At 53.2% G+C, this 20203-nt stretch overlaps 2 protein-coding genes across 5 annotated transcripts in view; one reads left to right on the top strand and one right to left on the bottom strand.

Annotated features, from left to right (window-relative positions):
• FAM193A (family with sequence similarity 193 member A) overlaps positions 1 to 20203 on the top strand; it is a 178103-nt gene that overhangs the window by 153084 nt on the left and 4816 nt on the right. For 3 of the 4 annotated variants that reach the window (XM_087864340.1, XM_045774830.2, XM_087864341.1), the window contains one exon: positions 3686 to 4449. In XM_087864340.1, the coding sequence (XP_087720466.1) occupies positions 3686 to 3779 (94 nt within the window). In that variant the 3' untranslated portion in view covers positions 3780 to 4449. Of the gene's footprint in view, positions 1 to 3685; positions 5798 to 6449; positions 19625 to 20203 lie in introns of those variants that run through there. The other variant, XR_015725605.1, reaches the window with a different exon arrangement.
• Positions 9712 to 20203, bottom strand: part of TNIP2 (TNFAIP3 interacting protein 2) — a 39019-nt gene continuing 28527 nt past the window's right edge. Inside the window, exons 2-6 of the mRNA XM_045774763.2 lie at positions 18074 to 18361; positions 16334 to 16423; positions 15642 to 15908; positions 15407 to 15526; positions 9712 to 13705 (exon numbers count right to left, since the gene is read on the bottom strand). Coding sequence (XP_045630719.2) covers positions 13442 to 13705; positions 15407 to 15526; positions 15642 to 15908; positions 16334 to 16423; positions 18074 to 18361 — 1029 coding nt within the window. The 3' untranslated portion in view covers positions 9712 to 13441. The remainder of the gene's footprint in view (positions 13706 to 15406; positions 15527 to 15641; positions 15909 to 16333; positions 16424 to 18073; positions 18362 to 20203) is intronic.

Genomic DNA, 20203 nt, shown 5'->3' with positions numbered 1-20203 from the left:
TCCATAATGAAAAGGTTTTCTTAAACTTTGTGACGGTGTGAGTGGAAAGGAAGGCCTAGCTCCAGGTAGTGCAGTGATTCAAGTGTAAGAGGCCACGGGGAGCAACTTCACAGTTAAGTTTAAAACTTAAATACAAAGTCAGCCCAGTCACAAAGTAGCCCGAATGTGGTCCAGTGACCATCAGGGGTCAGAGAAGTAGTTACAAGTAGTCCCAGTGAGACACTACATTCTGACATTTGTGCAGAGAATTCTCCCAAAACTTCAAAGAGATTATCCAGCCTTGTACTGATTCTACCAGAGAATCGAGAGGAGACAGCACAAGATTCCTCACTTCATTTTATGAGAGAAGATTTTGATATCAAAATCTGCTAAAAGCAATACAGAAAACATGAAAAATCACAGATCTGTTTCAGTCATGAATAAATTGGATGCAAAAATCAAGAAAAAACGTCACATTCCAAATCCAACAGTATTTAAAAAAGCAATGTATGACCAAACTGGTGTACCCCAGGAGTGAATGCAAGGAGTATTTAATATTAGGAAATCCACAAATGCTGTTTGCTAAATTGATAATTAAAGAAGAGCCGTATGATCATTTTCTATACGTTCAGAAAAAAAAACATTTGATAAAATGTTAGCATTCAACTAATTTAAAAAAAAAGGAAAGAGGGGCGCCTGAGTGGCACAGCGGTTAAGCGTCTGCCTTCAGCTCAGGGCCTGATCCCTGCGTTGTGGGATCGAGCCCCACATCAGGCTCCTCCGCTATGAGCCTGCTTCTTCCTCTCCCACTCCCCCTGCTTGTGTTCCCTCTCTCGCTGGCTGTCTCTATCTCTGTCGAATAAATAAATAAAATCTTTAAAAAAAAAAAAAAAGGAAAGAAAAATGGTAAACTAATAGTAGAAGGAAATATCCTTAACCTGAAGAGGAGATTTACCAAAAGAGAGCAAAGAAATCTCCGTGAAACATTTTCTCAGGAAACGTGGAGGCACGTGCAAAACAAAGATGCTTTCTGTTTCCACTTTTGTTCAGCCTTAAATTGTGGTTCCTGGGCAGTGTGATCAGAGAAGAAAAGAAATTAAAGGCTTCAGGAGTGGAAAACAGGAGATAAAATTCCATTTTACTTACAGATGGTCTAATTGACTACAAAGGGAATTACAAGAGAATTTACAAGAAGAAGAGCTCAGTAAAGGGGCTGGCTGTACGGTCAGCGTACGGAAGTTATGTTTTTCTGTACCACCCGTAATTTGAAGATGTAGTGTAAATAAAGACAGTATGTTTAACAGCACCAGAGTCTATGCAGTCTCCATGAATAAATCCAACAGAAGTTGCCCACGACCATGCATAGACGGCAGTAAAGCATGAGCGAAGAGAGACCGTTGAAGACCTGGACTAGATCCTATATTCATTGATAGGAAAAGTAAATATTATAAAGCTAGCTCACTTCTCAAAATTTATCTGTAGATTTAAAACCCAAGAAGGATTTTGTAAAATTGAATGTTTCTAAAACGCAGTAGTGTAGGGTGGGTACGTGGTGATACAGTCACACGTGGAATGCTGTACAGCCGTGGGAAGGAACAGACTAGACAACGTGGATCTTACAAACTGAATAGTAGACAAAAGGCAGAACACGAGAATATACATAATACCCTGTTTATATAAAGTTCAGTTTAGACACAACTAAAGTACATTTTTTAAAATTTTGTTTTATTTAAATTCAGTTATTAACATAAAGTGTATTATTACTTTCAGAGGTAGAGGTCAGTGATTCATTAGTTGCATATAACACCCAGTGCTCATCACATCACGGGCCCTCCTTAATGCCCATCCCCCAGTTACCCCATTCCCCCAACCCCCTCCCCTCTAGCAACCCTCAGTTTGTTTCCTGTGGTTAAGAGTCTCTTATGGTTTGTCTCCCTCTCTGATTTCCTCTATTTTATTTTTCCCTCCCTTCCGCTATGATCCTCTGTTTTGTTTCTTCAATTCCACATTGAATTGAGTGAGATCACATGGTATTTGTCTTTCTCTGACTTACATTGCTCAGCATAATACAGTCTGGTTCCATCCATGTCGATGTAAATGTAAGATTTCATTCTTTTTGATGGCTGAATAGTATTCCATTGTCTGTTCTGCGGGGTGAGCTCTTACAGCCTTGGAAACGAGCACACTGTGGCCTCGTGGAGGAATTGCACAACATAATGTTGAATGAAAGTAGCAAGGAAAAAATGCACACAGGATGATTCTGTTCCTGTAAGTTCAGAAATCAGCACACGCAAACACGGGTGAGGGCTGCAAGATTATGGGGCGGTTGTCACAGACGCCAGGGTGCAGGCTGCCTCCTGGGAGAGGACAGCGAGGTGCCGTGGGGTTGGCAGGGTCAGGCTTCCTGACCTGGGTCGGGGTGTGGTGACCCAGGCTTTTGTGGTCCCGGTCACCTGTGTACACGTGTTCTGGACGTGTGACACGGTCCACAGCGGACCACATGGAGGCCTGATGGGCAGGGGGTGTCAGAGCATTGGGTGCAGGGGAGTCAGGGGCTTGGGGAGGAGGCAGAGCCGGCGGCTGGGGGCCCTGTGCTGGCAGAGCCCGTTGGGGGCCTTGCTTCGGTTGGCTCGGGGACAGCTATGGGCATTCTAGCCACCGCGCATGGAGCGATGTGGGGGCGCGCGTAGCCTGATGGGGGGCCGCTTGGGAGCTACCGTCAGAGCAAGGGGAGACGGTCGAGGCAGACGGGGGAGCTTCCCAAAGGTTGTAAAGGTGATGCCACTAGGACTCGGGATTTGACCAGCTGTGGCCAGGGAAAGAGAGGTTGGATTCTGGGAGGTGGCACAGTGCTTGGGAGTAGGGTGGGGACGGACACACGACTCTGTCCACCTGGACACTGATGGCCCAGCAAGCAGCACGAGAAGTTGCGGGAGATTGAACCGCCGTGTAGACGAGCACACTTCAGCGTCTGGCCGTTTGGCAGCAGTAACCATTTTCAGGCTTAATTCAAGTTTCTGATACTCATATGAGAGCTGGACAGGTGAGAACTTTGGAAATTATGCAAAGTAAAGGCTTTTGAAAGGAAGCGTTCCTCATTTAATACAGAGCCGGCCGTTATCGCCTGGGAAGCAGGTGGTAGAATGTGGTGTTTTCCAGATGCTGTTCGGCGTGCAGGGTGTGTGACCCAGAGCTGGGCCCCAGGGCTGGAGGCCTGCTTCTGAGGCCCTGGGGGCTCCCCTCTGCACCTGCTGCGGCCCTGAGCGCAGGGAGTGGGGGGCTGGGGGCAGCTGTGACTGAGTCTCATGTGCAAAGTCCCATATGACACTCACGTGTGCTTTCGTGGATAAATGAGGGCAGGCGGGATCTCCATGGCTTAACACACGGAGAAGGGCAGGGTGGTGGCTGTCGGCACGTTCTCAGATGGGCTCCTCAGAAGCTTCCCTTGGGCAGCATCCCTGGAGGACAAGTTAGAAAAGGACACAGGACACCAGAGGACATTGAGGGCACTGGCCAGTGTCCTGAAGAAGGGGATCCCCGCCCTCCCGAGGGCCGCTCTGGAGGGTGGCCAGGTATGGAGGGGACCTTGACGCCGGGTCTGGCACACTGAGGCCCCCTCCCCCCAAGGAGGTCGTTAGGCTTTGCCGACACCAGCTCGGGTGTGGGCTGTTGCCGTCCGTGACCGTTTGGCTCTTTGTCTTCACAGATTCTGTTTGGATTCCGCTAGACAGACCCGACAAAGACTGTCCATCAACTGGTCCAATTTTAGCTTGAAAAAAGCTACTTTTGCTGCCCACTGAATGAGGACCGCCTGGAGAGGGATGCGCGGGAGGTGGGCCAGGCCCCGGAGCTGCTGTGCTTGCCCAGGGCTGTGCCGGGTGGGCCGCCGCACCTGAGACCCCCCCAGACCGAGAACCCGCCGCTCGGCCCGCGTTGGTAGCTCGTGTGCGTGTAGTCTGTGAGTGAGGCGTCGAGCACAGCGCCGTGCTGTCGGATTGGAACTGTAGCTCCCGCCGGTTTTCCACCGCGCGGCCCGGGAGCCTGGGCCGTGGCCAGAGACGCGTTTCATCATCCACGTGGCTCGTTGCCTCTGCATCTCGCCCTGTCCTGTCATCTGTCCCCGCCAGGGCACTGCCGTCACTCAGCTCTCGTGTGCCCTGCATCCCACCCGAGGCGGGCTGGGCGGGCAGGCGCTCTTCCGTTCTCCTCCACAATCTGCTGTTCAAGAGTGTACGCGTGGCGCTGTTTGTGTCTGACCCCCCGACTTGTAGCCAGCTTGTGTAAGATCCCTTGCAGAATGAGAAAGTTCAAAAACAAAACCCCACCCAGTACTCACACCATCAAGTCTGTTAGAGAGTGTACGACTGTATTAACACGGAGGCCTGCCTGGCTACTTTTTTAACATATTGTTAAGTAATATTAAAATCATGTCTTTCTTTTTGAAAGATGGAATACATTAGTACAGCAGAAGACCTCGTCTGGTTGCTTCCTGCTGGGGACGGGGGTGGTGTGGGGCGGGGCGGGGGCAGGGCGTGGGGCAAGTGGGTGGCAGTGCCCCCCAAGGGGAACCTGGGCCATCAGCCCTGGAGCATCTCCTGGGTCATCCCTGGCAGCAGCTTAGGGGTCGTGCCGGCCCCCACCGTCCTCCACACAGCGGTGTATCCCAGGCCTTCGTGCGCCAGGCAGGGCCAGGCCGCGGGACAGAGCCCAGCCCGACACTCCGCAGCAGGGTGGAGGCAGAGAAGGGGTCACCGCATTCTAACCTCTGGGGCCAGGGGAGGCTGAGCCAGGTGGGCCGGAAGGTCAGCAGCAGGCCGGGACGACACAGCCTTGTGGGCAGTGCCTGTCCGGGTGGGGGCGGGGGGTCGTGATCTCTAAGGAGACTAGGAAGAGTCACGGGCCTTAAATTGGGTAAACAAGGAGTGACACGGGCAGTGTTTAGGATGAAGTGCGAATGCTGCCTGGGTTCGCCTCCTCTGCGGTCTCTCCCGGCGGTTTGCGGGAGTCTCTGGCGGAGCCGCCTCCTGGTGGCCGTCCTGCTCCCACCCAGTGCCTCTCAGGAAACCTGCTTGTGTGCAGCCATAGGGGTGTGGCGTGTCCCTGGGTGAAGGGGGAGCGATGAGGGCCCCGCTTCCGTGTGGAGACGGGGAGAGAGGAAGCAGCGTCTGGAAATATTCTGCCGGTTCCGTCCACAGCACTTATGGACAGACGGGATGCAGGTAAGACGGAGGAGGCACGAGGGACTCCGAGGCTTTGGTCTGAGCCCCAGGCGGGATGGGGCTGCCCACCCTGGAACAGGGGTCAAGTCTGAGGTGCCCATCAGCCCCCCCAGGTGAGATGTCTGGCGTTGGGGATTGCTATTCGTGGACAGAAGGCCACCCAGGAGCCAGTGCGGACAAGCCAGGGGTCCAGGCCCCAGAACCAGTGTCCAGGGTGGGAGGAGGAGGGCAGCGTGGAGGACGCAGGCGGAGAGAGACTGGTTAGGGCAGGACCACTGTGGTTGAGGTGAGGTCCACAGACTGGCCCGGGGCTCTGACACTGAGGTGACCTTGACCACAACCCAGCAAGAGCTGGTTTGCAGGAAAACAAGGGTGGGAACGGCAGGTTCTGGGAGTAGGAGATGGGGCAAGAGGCTGGCTGCCTTGTTTTGCATTTTGTCTAACTAGGCGGGAAGAACAGGGCTACCCCTTTGCTCGTGGGATGACCCCGCAAAGCGAGGAACAGGCTGGGCAGTGACCACAGCAGGAGCCATGTCCTCGAAAGGCCCCGATGTGTCTCCAGGACTCCCAAGCCCAGGTCTGGGCCTCCACCCATCCCGGTGAGGGCAAAGGGGAGCCGGGGCTGACTGGGCCAGTGCAGCAAATGCTGGGAAGGATGGGGGTGGGGGGTAGTCTGCTCTCTGGGAAAGCTGCCCGCCCAGGCCCCTGGGACCCTGTCCCTGCCCCATCCTTTTCTCCCCATGGACAGTCTTGAGGCTGTGTTGGGGGCTAGTCCCACCTCTGGGCCTCTGCTTCTGTCTGCCCTGGGGGGCCACGGTGGCTGCCAGGGAACCTCAGGGTCCCCCCTGTGATATGAGCAGGACCTTGTCAGGGCCATGAGTGGTGAGGGGGATCCCTGGGTGCCCACTCCTGAGGTGGCCCCACCTGCCACCTTCCCTACCCTTGCTCCCCTCATATACAGGCCAGCCACCTGTGCCTCGTTCCAGGTCTGTGCACTAACGCCCCTGCTGTTCCTTTGGTTCCTTTCCCAGGAGGAAGGGGCGTCACTTTACCATTCCCAGTTCTCAGGAATAAAAAATGGAGGATGGCTTTGGGAGCTGGGGGGCCTAGGACAGAGCCCAGGAGTGGCGGAGGTGGAGGGTCGGGGCTGGCAGGGCTTCCCTAGTTCAGCCCCTCCCATGCCCGTGGAGGCAGGCCCAGGCTAGGAGACTTGTTACTGTGTGTCCTTATGCCCAGACACTGCATTTACAGATGGGGAAACCAAGGCCCGAGGTGCGTCTGCGGGACATCCAGTTCCAGTCCTGTCTTCACAGGGTGTAGACCTGGGAGTCGACCCCTGGGGGAGCCTCACACAGACCACGTTGGACTATCACCTCCTTTACACGGTAACAGTGATCATGAGATGAAATAAAATAACAATGGCTAGAAAAAGTAAAAATGTCCTTTTATTGAACTTTGTCTGCATACTCATGCCGTTAAACCAAAATATTATCAAAAGGAGTATTATGGTACCAGAAAGGATGAACATTTCTTAATTTCATTAATATTAAAGGAGAAGAAAAAACTTACCTCCGGTCACACTGTTTCTCGTTTTAAACACCAGTAAAAGCTCTCCTTCGCCCACAGAATGACAGAATTGAAGTAACTCGAGTCCTGGTTCTTCATCTTCACAGTGACAGGCAATCATTGTCTGTCCTGGATCCACTATTAAAATGTAAGCAGAAGCACCGAAGGGTGGGAGGCGAGGTGCACGAAAAAATTTCAAGCGGTTCCGAACTGTTAAGAACTTAGGCTTGAAACGAACCGTGTGCCACCAGGAGCCCGCTGCGCCTCCAGATGGTTTTCCGTGGAGAAGACAATGTGGATTAAGAGGAAGAGTCATAGATATGTGCCCGTGGCCCCCGTGAAGGATGAACTGCCACGGAAACTCCCCTGCCACACACAACTGTAAAACCAAGGAAGGCGTTTAAACAGTGTTTTTGGACGTTAAAAGCAGCACATGGCAGTGTTTTCTGAGCGAAGGGGAGGAAACAAGGTGAGCCTCTGGGTGCCCCAGCTTCCAGCTTGGGGGCAGTTTCCAGGCCCAGCACGGGGTGGGGGGTGGGGGTGGGGTCTGCAGAGCCCGGCAGGACTGCTGAGTAGAGCAAGCAGAGGTTGGCATTCGGGGAGGCCAAAGTGGCTGGAATTTGTGGGGCAGGGTTCCAGACAGGCGGGGCTGCATATAAGGAGCTCTGGGGGGTCTGCAGGGCCCCCCACAAACTACTGATGTGGCGGGTGTGGCGTAAACTTCCAGAAAGCAGAACAGCCGGAACAGCATTTCCACTAGCCACGGTGGAGAACCTTGCAACGCGCAGCGCAGACACCGGCGTAGAGTCCTCAGGCGGCTGTGACCTTAGCAGTGGGGTTCAGTTCGCCCTAGAGTGAAATCTAAAGCTAAAAAGCAAACCTCAGAAGGATCAAACTGATCCTGAGTATCTTAACTGCCCGGAACGAAGTCCGACACTCTCTGAAGGAGGAGTACAAAAGTAATCCCACGCCCAACGAGATTCACCGTGCTGGAACCCAGGCAGAAATTACCAGGCCACGCCAAGAGGAAGGAAAACGTAAACCATCATCAAGGGAAATACTAAACAAACCATAGGAACAGACCCGAAAATGACAGTTGGTGAATCTGCAGACAAGGACATTGAAGTGGCCATGGTAAGTCTTACAAATACACTCAAGATGTAAAAGAAATCGTGAACAAGATGAAGAAATGAAAGATCCAAAAAAAGACCTAACTGAAGTTCTAAAGAAAAAATACAGTATCTGAAATGAAAAGATACCCTGGATAGAATTAACAGCAGATGCAAAACCTCTGAGAAAACACCCATGAACGTGATGGCACAGGCACAGAAACTACCAGAAAGAAGCACTGAGAAGAGAGAATGGAAAACGGTAACCTAGGGGACAGTATCGAGCATACCAACATACATTAACTGGAGTCCTGCAAAAACGGGGAACAAAAAAATACTCATTTAAAACGAGCTTGTCGCGGGTTTGCTGGGACTCCGGATGAGGCTGCGTGGCGCCTGTAGACCAGTGTGGGACGCAGTGACATCATCACACTCCGGAGCTCCCAGTCTGCAAACGCGACTTCTGTTTATTTACATGTTCTTGAATCTCAGCAGTATTTTGAGCTTTTTTTATAGAGATTTTGCACACTTCTGATGAATATTTTCTAAGGATTTTAGGTTTTTGACATTATCATAAATGGGGTTATGCTTTAGTTTCCTGGGGTTCCCCTAACAAAGTGCCATAAGCTGGGTGGCTTCGAACAGCAGAAGTTTATTCTCTCACAGTCCTGGACGATATAACCCACAGTCCCTGGGAGGGTGTTTACCCAGAACACGGGTATCTGCAGGACTGGTTCCTTCTAGAGGGTGTGAAGAACCATCTGTTCCACGCCTCCCTCTTAGCTTCTCCTGGCAATCCCGGGCTTGTAGAGGTGTCCCTCCAGTTTCTCTTCGTGTCTTCACATGGCCTCCTCCCGGTATCTTTTTTTTTTTTTTTTTTTTAAGATTTTACTTTTAAGTAATCACACCCACCGTGGGGCTCGAACTCACCACCTCAAGATCAAGGGCTGCCTGCCCCACCAAATGAGCCAGCTGGCACCCCACGTCTCTTCTTACAAGGACGCTAGTCCTTGGTTTTAGGGCCCACCCTCCTCTAGCACATCATCTCATGTGACATCTGCAAAGATCCTATTTCCAAGTAAGGTCACATTCACAGGTTCTGGGGGTTAGGACTTAACGTCTTTTTAGTCACCTTATCTTTTAGGGAGACAGGTTTTTAAATTTGCTTCTCCAGTTGTTGCAAATATACAGCAGTTATGGTAGGTTTTTCATATATTGAACTTTGTATCTTGAGATTGTCAAAAGGACTTCCAAATTCTAAACTTTAAGATCACCTAGGATCAGGGCGCCTGGGCTGTCGTTAAGCGTCTGCCTTCAGCTCAGGTCATGGACCCCGGTGCTGGGATGAAGCCCCCACATTGGTCTCCCTGCTCAGGGGCGCCTGCTTCTCCCTCTCCAGCTCTCCCGTGCTTGTGTTCCCTCTCTCGCTATCTCTGTCAGATAAATAAAATCTTTAAAAAAGTTTAAAAAAAAAATCACCTAGGATTTTCTGTATCTAATCATGTCATCTGCAAATAAGGACAATTTCTTCTAATTTTTCTGTTCTTTATTCCTTTTATTAACTTACTGCACTCGGCAGAGCGTCCTGCGCACCGTGGAACTGCAGCGGCAAGAGCGAGCGCCATCGCCTCCCTGTAAACCTGAGCAGGTGCAGGCACATCACCAGGCAGAATGTTGACCACGGGGTTTCCGACATACATCTCTATGGGATTGAGGAAATGCCTTCTAGTCCTAGTTTGCTGACTGTTTTTATCATGAGTGGGCATTAAATGTTACCATATGCCTTTTCTGCTTCTCTTGAGATGATCATGTTTTTTCTGTTATTCTAGTGAATTACATTCTTTTTTTTTTTTTTTTTTAAGATTTTATTTATTTGACAGCACAAGCAGGGGAAGTGGCAGGCAGAGTCTGGAGAGGGAGAAGCAGGCTCCCCACAGAGCAGGGAGCCCGACGCAGGGCTCAATCCCAGGACCCTGGGATCATGACCTGAGACAAAGGCAGACGCTTAACCAAACAAGCCACCCAGGCGCCCTAGTGGTTTCTGTTTTTTTAATTTAATAATCAATCTTGTATCTCTAATTAAAATTCTACTTGGCTATGACTTACTATCGTTTTTGTATCTAATTCAGTTTAATATTTTGTTCAGGATGTTTGCATGAGAGATATTTGTCTTGTTTTTCTCAGGTTTTGGTGTCATAAAAATTTGAGTTGGGGAACATTCCTTCTATTTGCTGAGTGTAAGATTGGTATATCTTCCTCAGATGTTTGGAAGAATTCACCAGCGACATCATCTGGGCCTCTAATTTTCTCTGTGAAAATATTTTTAATTACAGATTCAGTTAACTTAATGTATACAGAGCCACTCAGGTTTTCTGTTTCTTCTTGTATCCATTTTGGTAAGTTGTGTTTTTCAAGGATTCCAGCCGTTTCATCTGTTAGACTGATCCGCACAGTGTTCGTAGTAGCCCTCCTGGACATCCGTAGTGACGTCCCCCTTTTCGTTCCCGTCTTATCAGCAGTTTCTCTCTTTTCCTCATGAGTTTTGTTACTGGTTTTGTCGGTACTGTTGCCATTTCAAAGAACTCTTGGCTTTGATTTCTCGGTCTTCTACCTCATTGTTTTCTGCTCTTACGTTCTCTCCTTTCCTTTCTTTGGGTTTAATTTGCAGTTCCTCTGGCTCTTGAGATGGGCACTCAGATCACTGAATTTTAACCTCATTTTCACTCAGGTCAAAGTATTTTCTCATTTCCATTGTGTTTTTTCCTTTGCCCACAGATCACTTAGAAGCGTGTTGAGAATTTGGTATTTGTTACTGAGTTGTGGTTTAATCTCACCTTGGTCAGAGAACATAAACTCAGTGGTTCATGTTCTTTGGAATATGTCGTGACTTGATTTGTGGCCCACAGATCTGTCTCTGTTGATAAGTGTTCCACGTAGAGCTGAAAAGAATTCTAGTTGGCTTTTGTTGGGTCTAGTGTTCCCCATATGCAAAAGAGGCCAAGTTGGTTAAGTATTTTGGTTAAATCTTCTGTATCCCTGCTTTTTTCCTGCTTCTATGAGGTGTGTTAAAATCTTCAGCTATGATTATGCATTTATCCAGGTCTCCTTTCATTTACATAGTTTGAAGCCATGTTATTCATGGCTTCAAAGTGAACACACTGTCTTGGTTAGTGTTGGCATGCTGTCTTTTTCTGTCCTTTTCATTCTCTGTTCTTATATTTAAAGTATGTCTCTGCGGACGAGCATATAGGTGAGACTTGGTTCTTTTCACGTGACAGTCATGATCCTTCAGGCAGTATTTGACCCACTTACCTTTAATTACTGACAGAATTGGGTGTAAGTCCACCATCCTGCCACCTATTTTCTGTTTGTCTCATCTCTTCCTTGAATTCCTTTAGTTCTCCTAACTTGTCTTGCTTTGAATTAATAACATTTCTCTGTTCTGTTCATGTTTAAATATTTTTATTACTATTTTAGTGGTTACTCTGTAGAGCTTATGCCTCCCTGCTGCATCAGAGTCCACCTTAAATCAATGCAAAAACTTCTGTGTAAATGCGTTAAATGCCCCCTCCCCCACCTAGAAAGCTCTTGTGGTCACGTTTGCATGTTTTAAGCCCCCCAAACAGGACCCACGCCATGTTCTTCATTCCCTTCTATACTTGTTTTTACCCAGAGTCACTTCCCTTCAGCTGGAATAATCTCTGTGGTACAGATTCCTTGTAGTAGAGTCTGTTGGGTATCAATTTCATTATCTTGTATTTGTCTGAAAATACCTTCATGCTGCCTTTTTCCCACGTCTAGTATTTTCTTTTTTTCTTAAGATTTTAAGCTCAAACTCACAACCCTGAGATCAGGAGTTGTGTGCTCTACCGACTGAGCCAGCCAGGCGCCCGCCTAGAATTTCCTTTTGCATAATGCATTTGTGGTTACTACAGTGTAAGGTCGAGATTCTGCCCGTTTCTAAAGGTGGTTCCCCTTCTAGGAGGCAGGTGGTTTGCTGGTTGATGACCTGGGACTCGTATACCTTTTTAGAGCAACAGCTATTTCCATTTTGTCCCAAGACGTCAGCTTTATTCCTGAGGCCTGACCCTTCTAGGGTTTCAAAGGAAAACCCGAAGTGTCTACCAAGGCCTTCTAACCTTGAGGGACCCAGATTCAAAGCTGTCACCCTATAACATTCAGCCACCAGGATGCCTGCTTAGCTGTTTTCCATCTGCTGTTCTCACCCCAGAATCCTTGAGGTCTTGCTCGCACGCACAATTTGGGGGTGGGCCCAGGATTTGAAGGTTCCCCCTTTTGTGAATCCCTTCTCTCTGGGATGTCCCCATCCTCTCTTTCCAGCGCACAAGTGTCCACAAAGTCTTCCAACTCCGACTGAGGCTTTTCTGCTGTAGCCTACCCAAGCCAAGCCACACAGGCCGGGTCCCTTCCAACCGGGCTGCAGCAGAGAGGGATGCGTGGGGAGTCCCAGAGGAGGTGACACCTGAACACTGACTTGAGGAGGACTTAACCACGTGGAAGGGTGAGTTCCAGGAAGAACAACAGACTGTGCAATTAAGAACACAGGTTCAAATCCCAGCTTTGACACTCAGCCACTGTGTGACCTTGGGCAAGTGATTTAACCCCTCTGCCTCATTCTCCTTGCCTGTGTTGAGGATGATCCTAGTACTTACAGCCTGGAACTGCTAGAAGGGTTAAATGAGTGAACCCTGGCAAACACTTAGCACGGCATCTCAGTCTCCCCTCTCGCCTTCTCATTCCTGTCCCCTGCTCCACTGACAGGCCCTACACAGCCATACCTTGCTCTCTGTGGCTCTGATGTGCTCCCAGCGGGCACCTGCTTCCTCTCCTTGTTTCCAGCCCTTGACTTCAGGCCCTGGGCTGGGGCTGAAACAGCCCAAAGGCAAAGCTGGGCTGGCGCCAGGTCACGTGGCCAATCCATCTCAGTCCTTTGGCAGGTGGCAGACATGGGAGTGTTTCTCCTCACCAGCTGGTCTTAAGTCCCGCCCGGACTGGAAATACTGCCGGTCCCTGCACCCAGCCCCCAGGATGCATTCTCAGAGCGGTCACCAGAGTAAGGACATTTATTATGAAAGTAAGTGACTGTGAAATGTCTCTGGACTTCCAGATACGTGGCAAAGGCTACTGCAGTACATTACAGTGCAGACACACAGCTCTGTGGTGGCGGGGACCGGCCCCCAGGTGTGAGGTGCTGCACAATGCTCCTGTTCTGCAAACCTCCTGGTCCTTATTCAACAGAACAAGGCAGGCCTTTCACCCTGGGGCCCACACGTTTGGCCCGCCCGCTCTCGCCAGCAGCTGTAGCGTGCCCGGGTACAGGTGGGGCAGGCCGGTCACGCTGGCCTGGATCCCTGCACCCGACTGCTCCCAGCCTCAATCTGGCAGCTGGGGGGGCCACACTACCTCCCAGGAGCAGATGCCCCACGGGAGGTTCCCTCTGACCCAGTCTGTTCCATTGCCCGAGGAGGACCAAGGTGAAGGATCAGAAACACCCTCAGCCTGTTCTGGGCCCCAGATTTTGAGGGCTGTCCGTGTCCTGCGCGGGGCTCACTGGCAGCACTCAGCCACATGCCTGAAGAGCTCCTCGCCCTGCTCGTCACCGAAGCACCGCAGGCAGTGAGGGCACTGAAGGTCCCCCTGCCCTCTCCGGGTCGCTCCAGGGCACCTGCCCTCAGCAGGGGAGTCCAGCCCCTGAGATCTAGTCCCAGCCCTCCGGCCACTGGGTGCCACGAGCTCCAAAGCATCAGTCTCTAAGTACTTGGAGGTTCTGTTTCCTGTGTGAATCCGGCAGGAGCCTGGCTCTCGGTGGTCCTGGAAAAAAGGCAAGTGTCTGTTTATGTGGGCTGCCCTGGAGGCCACGAAATCACATGCTGGGTTCTAGCACTTGAGATACTTCTTTTATCCCTGAGTGGGACTCGCACCCCTCACCCTGCTTCCTGGAGTAGCCCAGAGCCCAAATGTGGCGGTGCTCCTTACAGAACCAAAGCAGTCACACACACCCCTGCGTGTGCTCAGGAAGGGACAGGGTCGAGCAGGGTGCACCCCCCACCCCTGGGACGGTAGGCCTGAGCGGCCTCTCTGCCCTGGAGAGCGGCCCCAGACACCTCAGTGGAGAGGGGGAGGCACAGCTCAGCGCGGGGAGCTGGGCGAAGCGCATCTTGGCCCCGCTCTGCACCTTGTCTGCGGAGCACTTGGGGCCCCCAAAGGCAGCAGGGGTCCCCCAGACAGCGGTCGTGAGGCGCTGTGGCCTGCAGCGCTCATCACTACTGTTCAGGAACTTCATTCCAACCGGCCCTGCTGCTTCTACGTCACATGTGAATTGGGATTTTCCGCAGCGGGGCTACAGCTCACTGCCCAACCTTCAGCACTTCCGCCCCGGGGCCATCCAGGCGCTGAGCAACAGTGAGTGCTCCCCGCTGCTCCCCACTGCTCGAGGGGCCGCAGGCTGCGGCTGAGAAGGATACAGAGGCCCAGTCCCGACCAGAACTGGAGACCGCACACACCCAGATGTGCCGGAGGACACTCCGTCCCTGCCTGGCGCACGCAGGAGGACCCTCAACCAAAGCCTACAGTCCCAGGGCCTGAGGAGAAGCGGGAACTCCTGATGGACGCCAAGAAGCCTGCTGGGGCATCTCCCCGTTGGCCTGCAGACTCGGGGAGGGGGGTGACACATACCTCAGCCACGGTCCCCACCCACTTCACCCACAAGTTGGAACAGCTGCCTCTGCCCGGGCCCACTGCTATGGACTTAGTCCAAGAGTGCAAAAGAGGGTGTCCCCGATGACTCCCTGCACAAGCCACCGACGAACCCCAACGGCCACACCACAGGGCAGTGTAGGCAACTCCCCCACCCACAAGCCAACCAGAAGGGTTCTTCTGAGGTCTGCTCAGCGTCCCTGCTCTGCCTGGTACGTCAATCCCCAGCGATGCCACTACTGCCCTGTGTCCAGATGGAAATTCTTTGAGGGGCTCAGGGTTCACTCCGGGGCCAGAGGTATGTTGGGTACTCACTGAGGGCTAAAGAAACTAAGCTTTCTTGGGGTGTCCACAGGGCACCAAGCAGGTCCAGGGCAGAGAGGGGAAGAGGCAGGTGGGTGCCATGGGTCCCGCCTTGAGAGACTTTGTCAATTTTGATGCCTACCAGGCCTCCCTAGGAGGGCCCACTGGCCCGCAAGGCCCATCTCCCCGCACACGGGCCATGAGTTGGGGGATGTTTCACTGGACACCTGGGGCCTTGGTGTCCAGGTCTGCAGAACGGGGTAACCGGGGTCCCCGCCTCACAACGAGGAGGGGATGTGTATGAGGGCAGGCCTGGTAGGGAGCCCGGAGTCCAGGACGTGCCCCGTGGACAGCCACCTCTGCCATCACACCACCGTGACGGAGGGCTCTGACCCAAGCGAGGCAATAGGGGCTTCAGGGTGACAAGCGTCTCGGACCGACACTCGAAATTCATGAAAAGAAAAACGAGAGAAATGCTGAGCCTAAACAAGGAGAAAAGCCCTTGGATCCTACCTGCGTCCGGGACGCCTGTTGCCGCAAGGAGGCCACCTCTTCCTCGAGTTCTTGAATCCTACTCTGGGCCCGTTCTCGGTCTGCCCTTTCTGAGGTGAAGTCATCCTTGTAAGCCAGAATCTGAAAGGAGGAAAGATGCACGACTGTCACAGTGCTGAGCCCTTTCTGCTCGGGAAGGAGAGAGTCCCTGCAGGGAGACACCCCGCCACGGCCGCCCGGAGCCCCGCGCAGACACCTGCTGCTCCAGCATCTGCACCCGCTCCAGCGCTGTGTCTCGGGCCCCCCTCACGGCCACCAGCTCCCGCCTCACGTCCGCACAGGCACGGATCTTCTCCTCCAGCTGCCTGTTGAGCCTGGAAATCTCCTTCCTCATCAGCTCGGGGCAGGAGGGCCTCTCAGGCTCAGAGGGGGCCTGCAGCCCCTGCAGCTGCGCGTGGAGCCCTCTCACATACTCATCCCTGCTGGCATCGTAGCGCTGCCACTTGGCGTTGAGGTCTTCCACCTGAGGGGACGGAGCCGCAAAGCTCAGGGTGACAGCGGCCGAGACCAGGAAGCTCTCTTATTAGCCACAATTAGCTACTGAGTTCTCCCCCGTAACTGGACGTTCAGAGGGGACACTGAGACCACCAGACGCACCCGAGGCGCAGTGATGACATCCACGAGCAACCATCTCCCGCCGAAGCGGACTCGGTGCCATTCTCCTGCCTTGAAAGCTATACGTGACAGAAACTCCCACCCCTCCTTTCTCAACCTACAAGTTAACCTGGGGGGACAGAGCAGGACAGGGCACGTTCTCTGCACTCTTGGGAAAGGTCAGGTCTCTGGGGACTTTGTGTCCGCCCAAGTGGCCTGAGGGGGACACAAGCCCTGAGCAGCAAGAGGGTAGGACCCTCCCCTGCGGTTGAATGAAATGAGACAGGTACTCACATGAGTCACCTTCTGTCGTAACAGTCGGTTTTCTTCCCGTAACTTCTCAATAACCGCCTGGACAGAGGCGGCCCCGCCTGTACGCTCTGGCTGCAGAAGGAAGGGACAGAGGGAAGACCCTGTGTCGCTGAACATGACACATGCAGCAAGAAGGGAGGAAGCTAGACCTGCAGACTGAGGCCACCGATGGTCGCCACATCTGGCAGCATGGCCCCTGGCCAGGCGTGCACTCAGGAAGAAGCAAAGCAGAGACTCAAAAGGTGGGATGGGGGAAGGGTTTGCTCTAGCCCCACCCAGGCCCGCCACCAAGAAGGGGGCCACGTCACCGCTGTGGAGTTGCACACGGTCGTGCCTACAGTCTCCCACGGCCTCAGATGCTCCATGGAGTCGGGAGGGTAGGCAGCTTAGCCTCGTGGCGCCGCAGAGAACGCTCTCGCCCTGAGCCACCTGGCGCAGGCCTGGCCGGGCACCCAGCTCACCTCCTCCAAGCCCACGATACCATCATGTCTGCAGAGTCAGGGTCAACCTCGGTGGTTCTGTACGTGGCAATCTGACTCACACCATGTTCATACCTAGAAGCCACATCCCAAACCAACTCTGACAATGGTGGGCAGACCTAAGCAAAAAGCCTCATGAGAAGTCCATCTGAACCCGAGAAATTCAGTGCATTTAACAGAACAGGGGGCTGTATGTTAGTGAATCGTTTCTGAGAATTCCCCTTGAATGATAAAGGAAGTGCGTGTCCTCACCGAGCAGGCACCGGGAAGCCCCGGGTGACTCAGCTGAGTCCCAGGCTGAGAAGTGATGCTGACTTAGGGGCTGCACGGACTCCACAGCAGCCCCAGGCCAACCATCCTGTATAGCGACTTCCGAGTCCCCACAAGGAAAGGACACAGTGACTCAAAGTCGGATGACTGCACCTGCTTCCTCCCAGATGGCACTTGTCTTTTGGCTGCTGAAATACATGGGTGTGCTTTCTGAGGGTCCCCTTTGTGGAACCCCCCAACAGGAATGGGTGGTTCTCAGATCGAGGTTCTCCCACACAGGCTCTCAGTGAAGATGCTGCTAAGGAGCCAGACGACCTGTCCCCCCCAGAACTTCGCAGAGCGTGTTTCCAATGTGAACGTGGTGGCAGCTCCAGAGAGCCTCCGGGAAAGCTCCGCGCGCCCCCAGCCAGCTGTGCAGGTGGCCCCGGGCAGGGCCAGCGCTGCTCCACTCAGATGCATGGAGCCCCAAGAAGGCCAGCACCCACTGCCCTCATGGCGCGCTGGGGCCTGGCCCCTGCGCGCGGGGCACGTAGGGGGCAGTTTGCCCGTCCACCCGACGCTCGAGTGCTCACACTCGCTCAGAGTGGCCTGGACACCAAGGCCCCAGGTGTCCAGTGACATCCCCCAACTCATGGCCCGTGTGCGGGGAGCTGGGCCCGCCCCGGCTGTGCCCTCTGGTCCTCAGCTGAGTGAGGCTGAGGAGGCCAAAGTGCACAGGGCCGTCCGGGGAGGGAGGGGCTGGTGAAACGGGCTCCCCTGCTTTCCTATCACGTTTTGCATGTTCCGTCATTCTAGAGGAAACCCCCGGACAGGTGGGCTTTGCCACAATAGCTGGGTCTCACACTGCGAACAGAAGTGGGCTCTGGGCGCCCCGACCCCCCAGACAGCTGCAGGATCGTGCCGACCCCGCCGCAGTGCCTCCCGCCCCAGCGAGGCCTTCACCGTCCCCTGCGCACGCAGGCGCGGGGCTTACCTCAGGACTCTTCTCCCCCACGTCCCCCTGAGCGCGCTGTCGTTCATCCAGACACTTGGCCAGATGCTGGCACATGTGGGCGGTGGCGGCCAGAGTCCTCCGCAGCTGGTGGGTCTCATCGGCCAAGGAGCGGCACAGGATGTCGCTGGCAGCCCGGGCGCGCTCCTTCTCCGCCACGCTCCTCCGCAGCAGCGCCACCTCCTTCTCGCGCGCGCGCTCCGGCTGGCTCATCAGCTGCTGCGTCTCCTTGTCTCTTTCTTCTAGTTGCTCGGACAGTCTCTCAATTTCCTAAGTGGAAGATTTAAAAACATAGTTTATTTTATGAAAAGAAGCAAGGTCAGAAGCAGACATCCATAAAGCGAGCGGAGAAGCGGCACCGGCCCGCCGGCGCCAGACGACAGACGTGCTCGCTCAGAGGTCCGCTGCCGAACTGTAATTTACTGGAGTTTTCGGCGTCTCATGTTCCGTCTGAAAGTTCATCTGAAACTCTGCTTTCACAAACAAGTTCGCAATTTCAGACAGTACATCAGCACATTACTAAGTGTAGCAACTCCAAAGGCTTCTTTCTGGGGAGGCTAGAAACTGCCGTGGCGAGCCCCCGGAAGTCCGTGTGTGTCCTGACCCCCAGGACTTGGAACAGGACTTTACTTAGAAACAGGATCCTTGCAGATGTAATTAGTTAAGAAGCAGCCATTCTGTACTGAACGGGCCCTGATCCAGTGACTCCGAGCTTAGAAGGAGGGAATGTGGACACAGACACAGGCTGAGGGAGGACAGGGGCTGAGGGCTGAGAGATGCGTCACGGGCCGCAGAAGCCAGCAGAAGCTGCAAGAGGTGGAGGGAGACCGTCCCCCAGAGTCTCCAAGGGAGCGTGGCCCCGCCGACACCTTCAGCCCAGGCTCCGGCCTCTAGAAGTGCAACATTGCTGCTGTTCTAAGCACCCGCTGTAGGAAATAAATACACCCAACCCTGATCACTTCTTAAAAAAAAAGTCCTTAAAATTACAATCTGCTTTATGTCTGGCCTTAATTTTGTGCTTTTCTGTTTCAAAGAACCCTGCAGCGCCCACAGACGGCAGTGCGAGGGAGTGCGGCCTGCAGGTGGAAAACCAGCAAGGCTGTGCTTCCCCAGGAGGGCGTGCGCGGAAGGCAGGAGCTGGCCCGCGCCCCCCACCCATGGGTGTGAGGAGGGACAGACACCAGGACCCGCAGCAGCAGGAGATGCCGGGCCACGTTACTAAAGGACCCCTGTTTTGCTTTAAGCAAAAACAAAAAATGTGCGTGGCTGTAACAAATTCAAACATACAGGAGGAAATTCCATGAAAATAAATCCCTTTTTCCACCAACCCCTCCACCCCACGCCACTTTCCAGAGGCGTTTCCTCTTCACCATTTGGGCACACATCTTTCCAGAACGTGTATAAGCATCTAGAGCAGCAGTCTTCACGCACAGATGGGGCCTCCGACAGCGTGCTCTTCACCTTGCTCGTACCTCGTTCCTTCTGACCACAGCCTGGAACCCCACAGTAGATTCCAGATTTGCGGAGCAAATGGTATGCATACCCCCACGGGAGATGTGCCCAGAAGTCACACAGCTGGACCATTTCAAGACGGGGGGGGGGTTGCCTGGGTGGCTCAGTCGGTTAAGCGTCTGCCTTCGGCTCAGGTCATGATCCCAGGGTTCTGGGATGGAGCCCCACATAGGTCTCCCTTCTCAGGGGGGAGCCTGCTTCTCTCTCTGACAAATAAGTAATAAAATATTTAAAAAAGAAAGAGAAAGCGAGAGAGAGAGAAAGAGAAAAAGAAAGAAAGAATGAATGAATGAATGAATTGGTGGAACTCGGGGGTCCACCCTGGCTCCTGGGCCCACACCTGAACCCATGAGGCAAAGGGTCCTGCACCCAAACACCCCATGCACCTGCAGTGACCTCCATCACTCTAACCAGGTGACCCAGAGAACATTCTGAAGTCTCGCCCTCTTGAGTTTTTAAGAGCCTTCTCTTTCTCACTTCCCTCAAGAAGTTAACAGCAAGACCAGAAAGAAGAAAAGCCCTCATTAGGATGGTCAGTCTGGCTCTCTTAGCAAAGGCCTAGAGGAAGAGGCTGTTCTAGACCCATGTCCCAAGATAGGC

The sequence above is a fragment of the Ursus americanus genome, chromosome 8 (assembly GCF_024610735.1).
Source record: "Ursus americanus isolate L20-20 chromosome 8, mUrsAme1.1.p, whole genome shotgun sequence".
In the NCBI taxonomy this organism is placed as follows: domain Eukaryota; kingdom Metazoa; phylum Chordata; class Mammalia; order Carnivora; family Ursidae; genus Ursus; species Ursus americanus.
The sequence above is the reverse complement of the archived record's forward strand: the minus strand, read 5'-3'. Positions and strand labels throughout refer to the sequence as shown.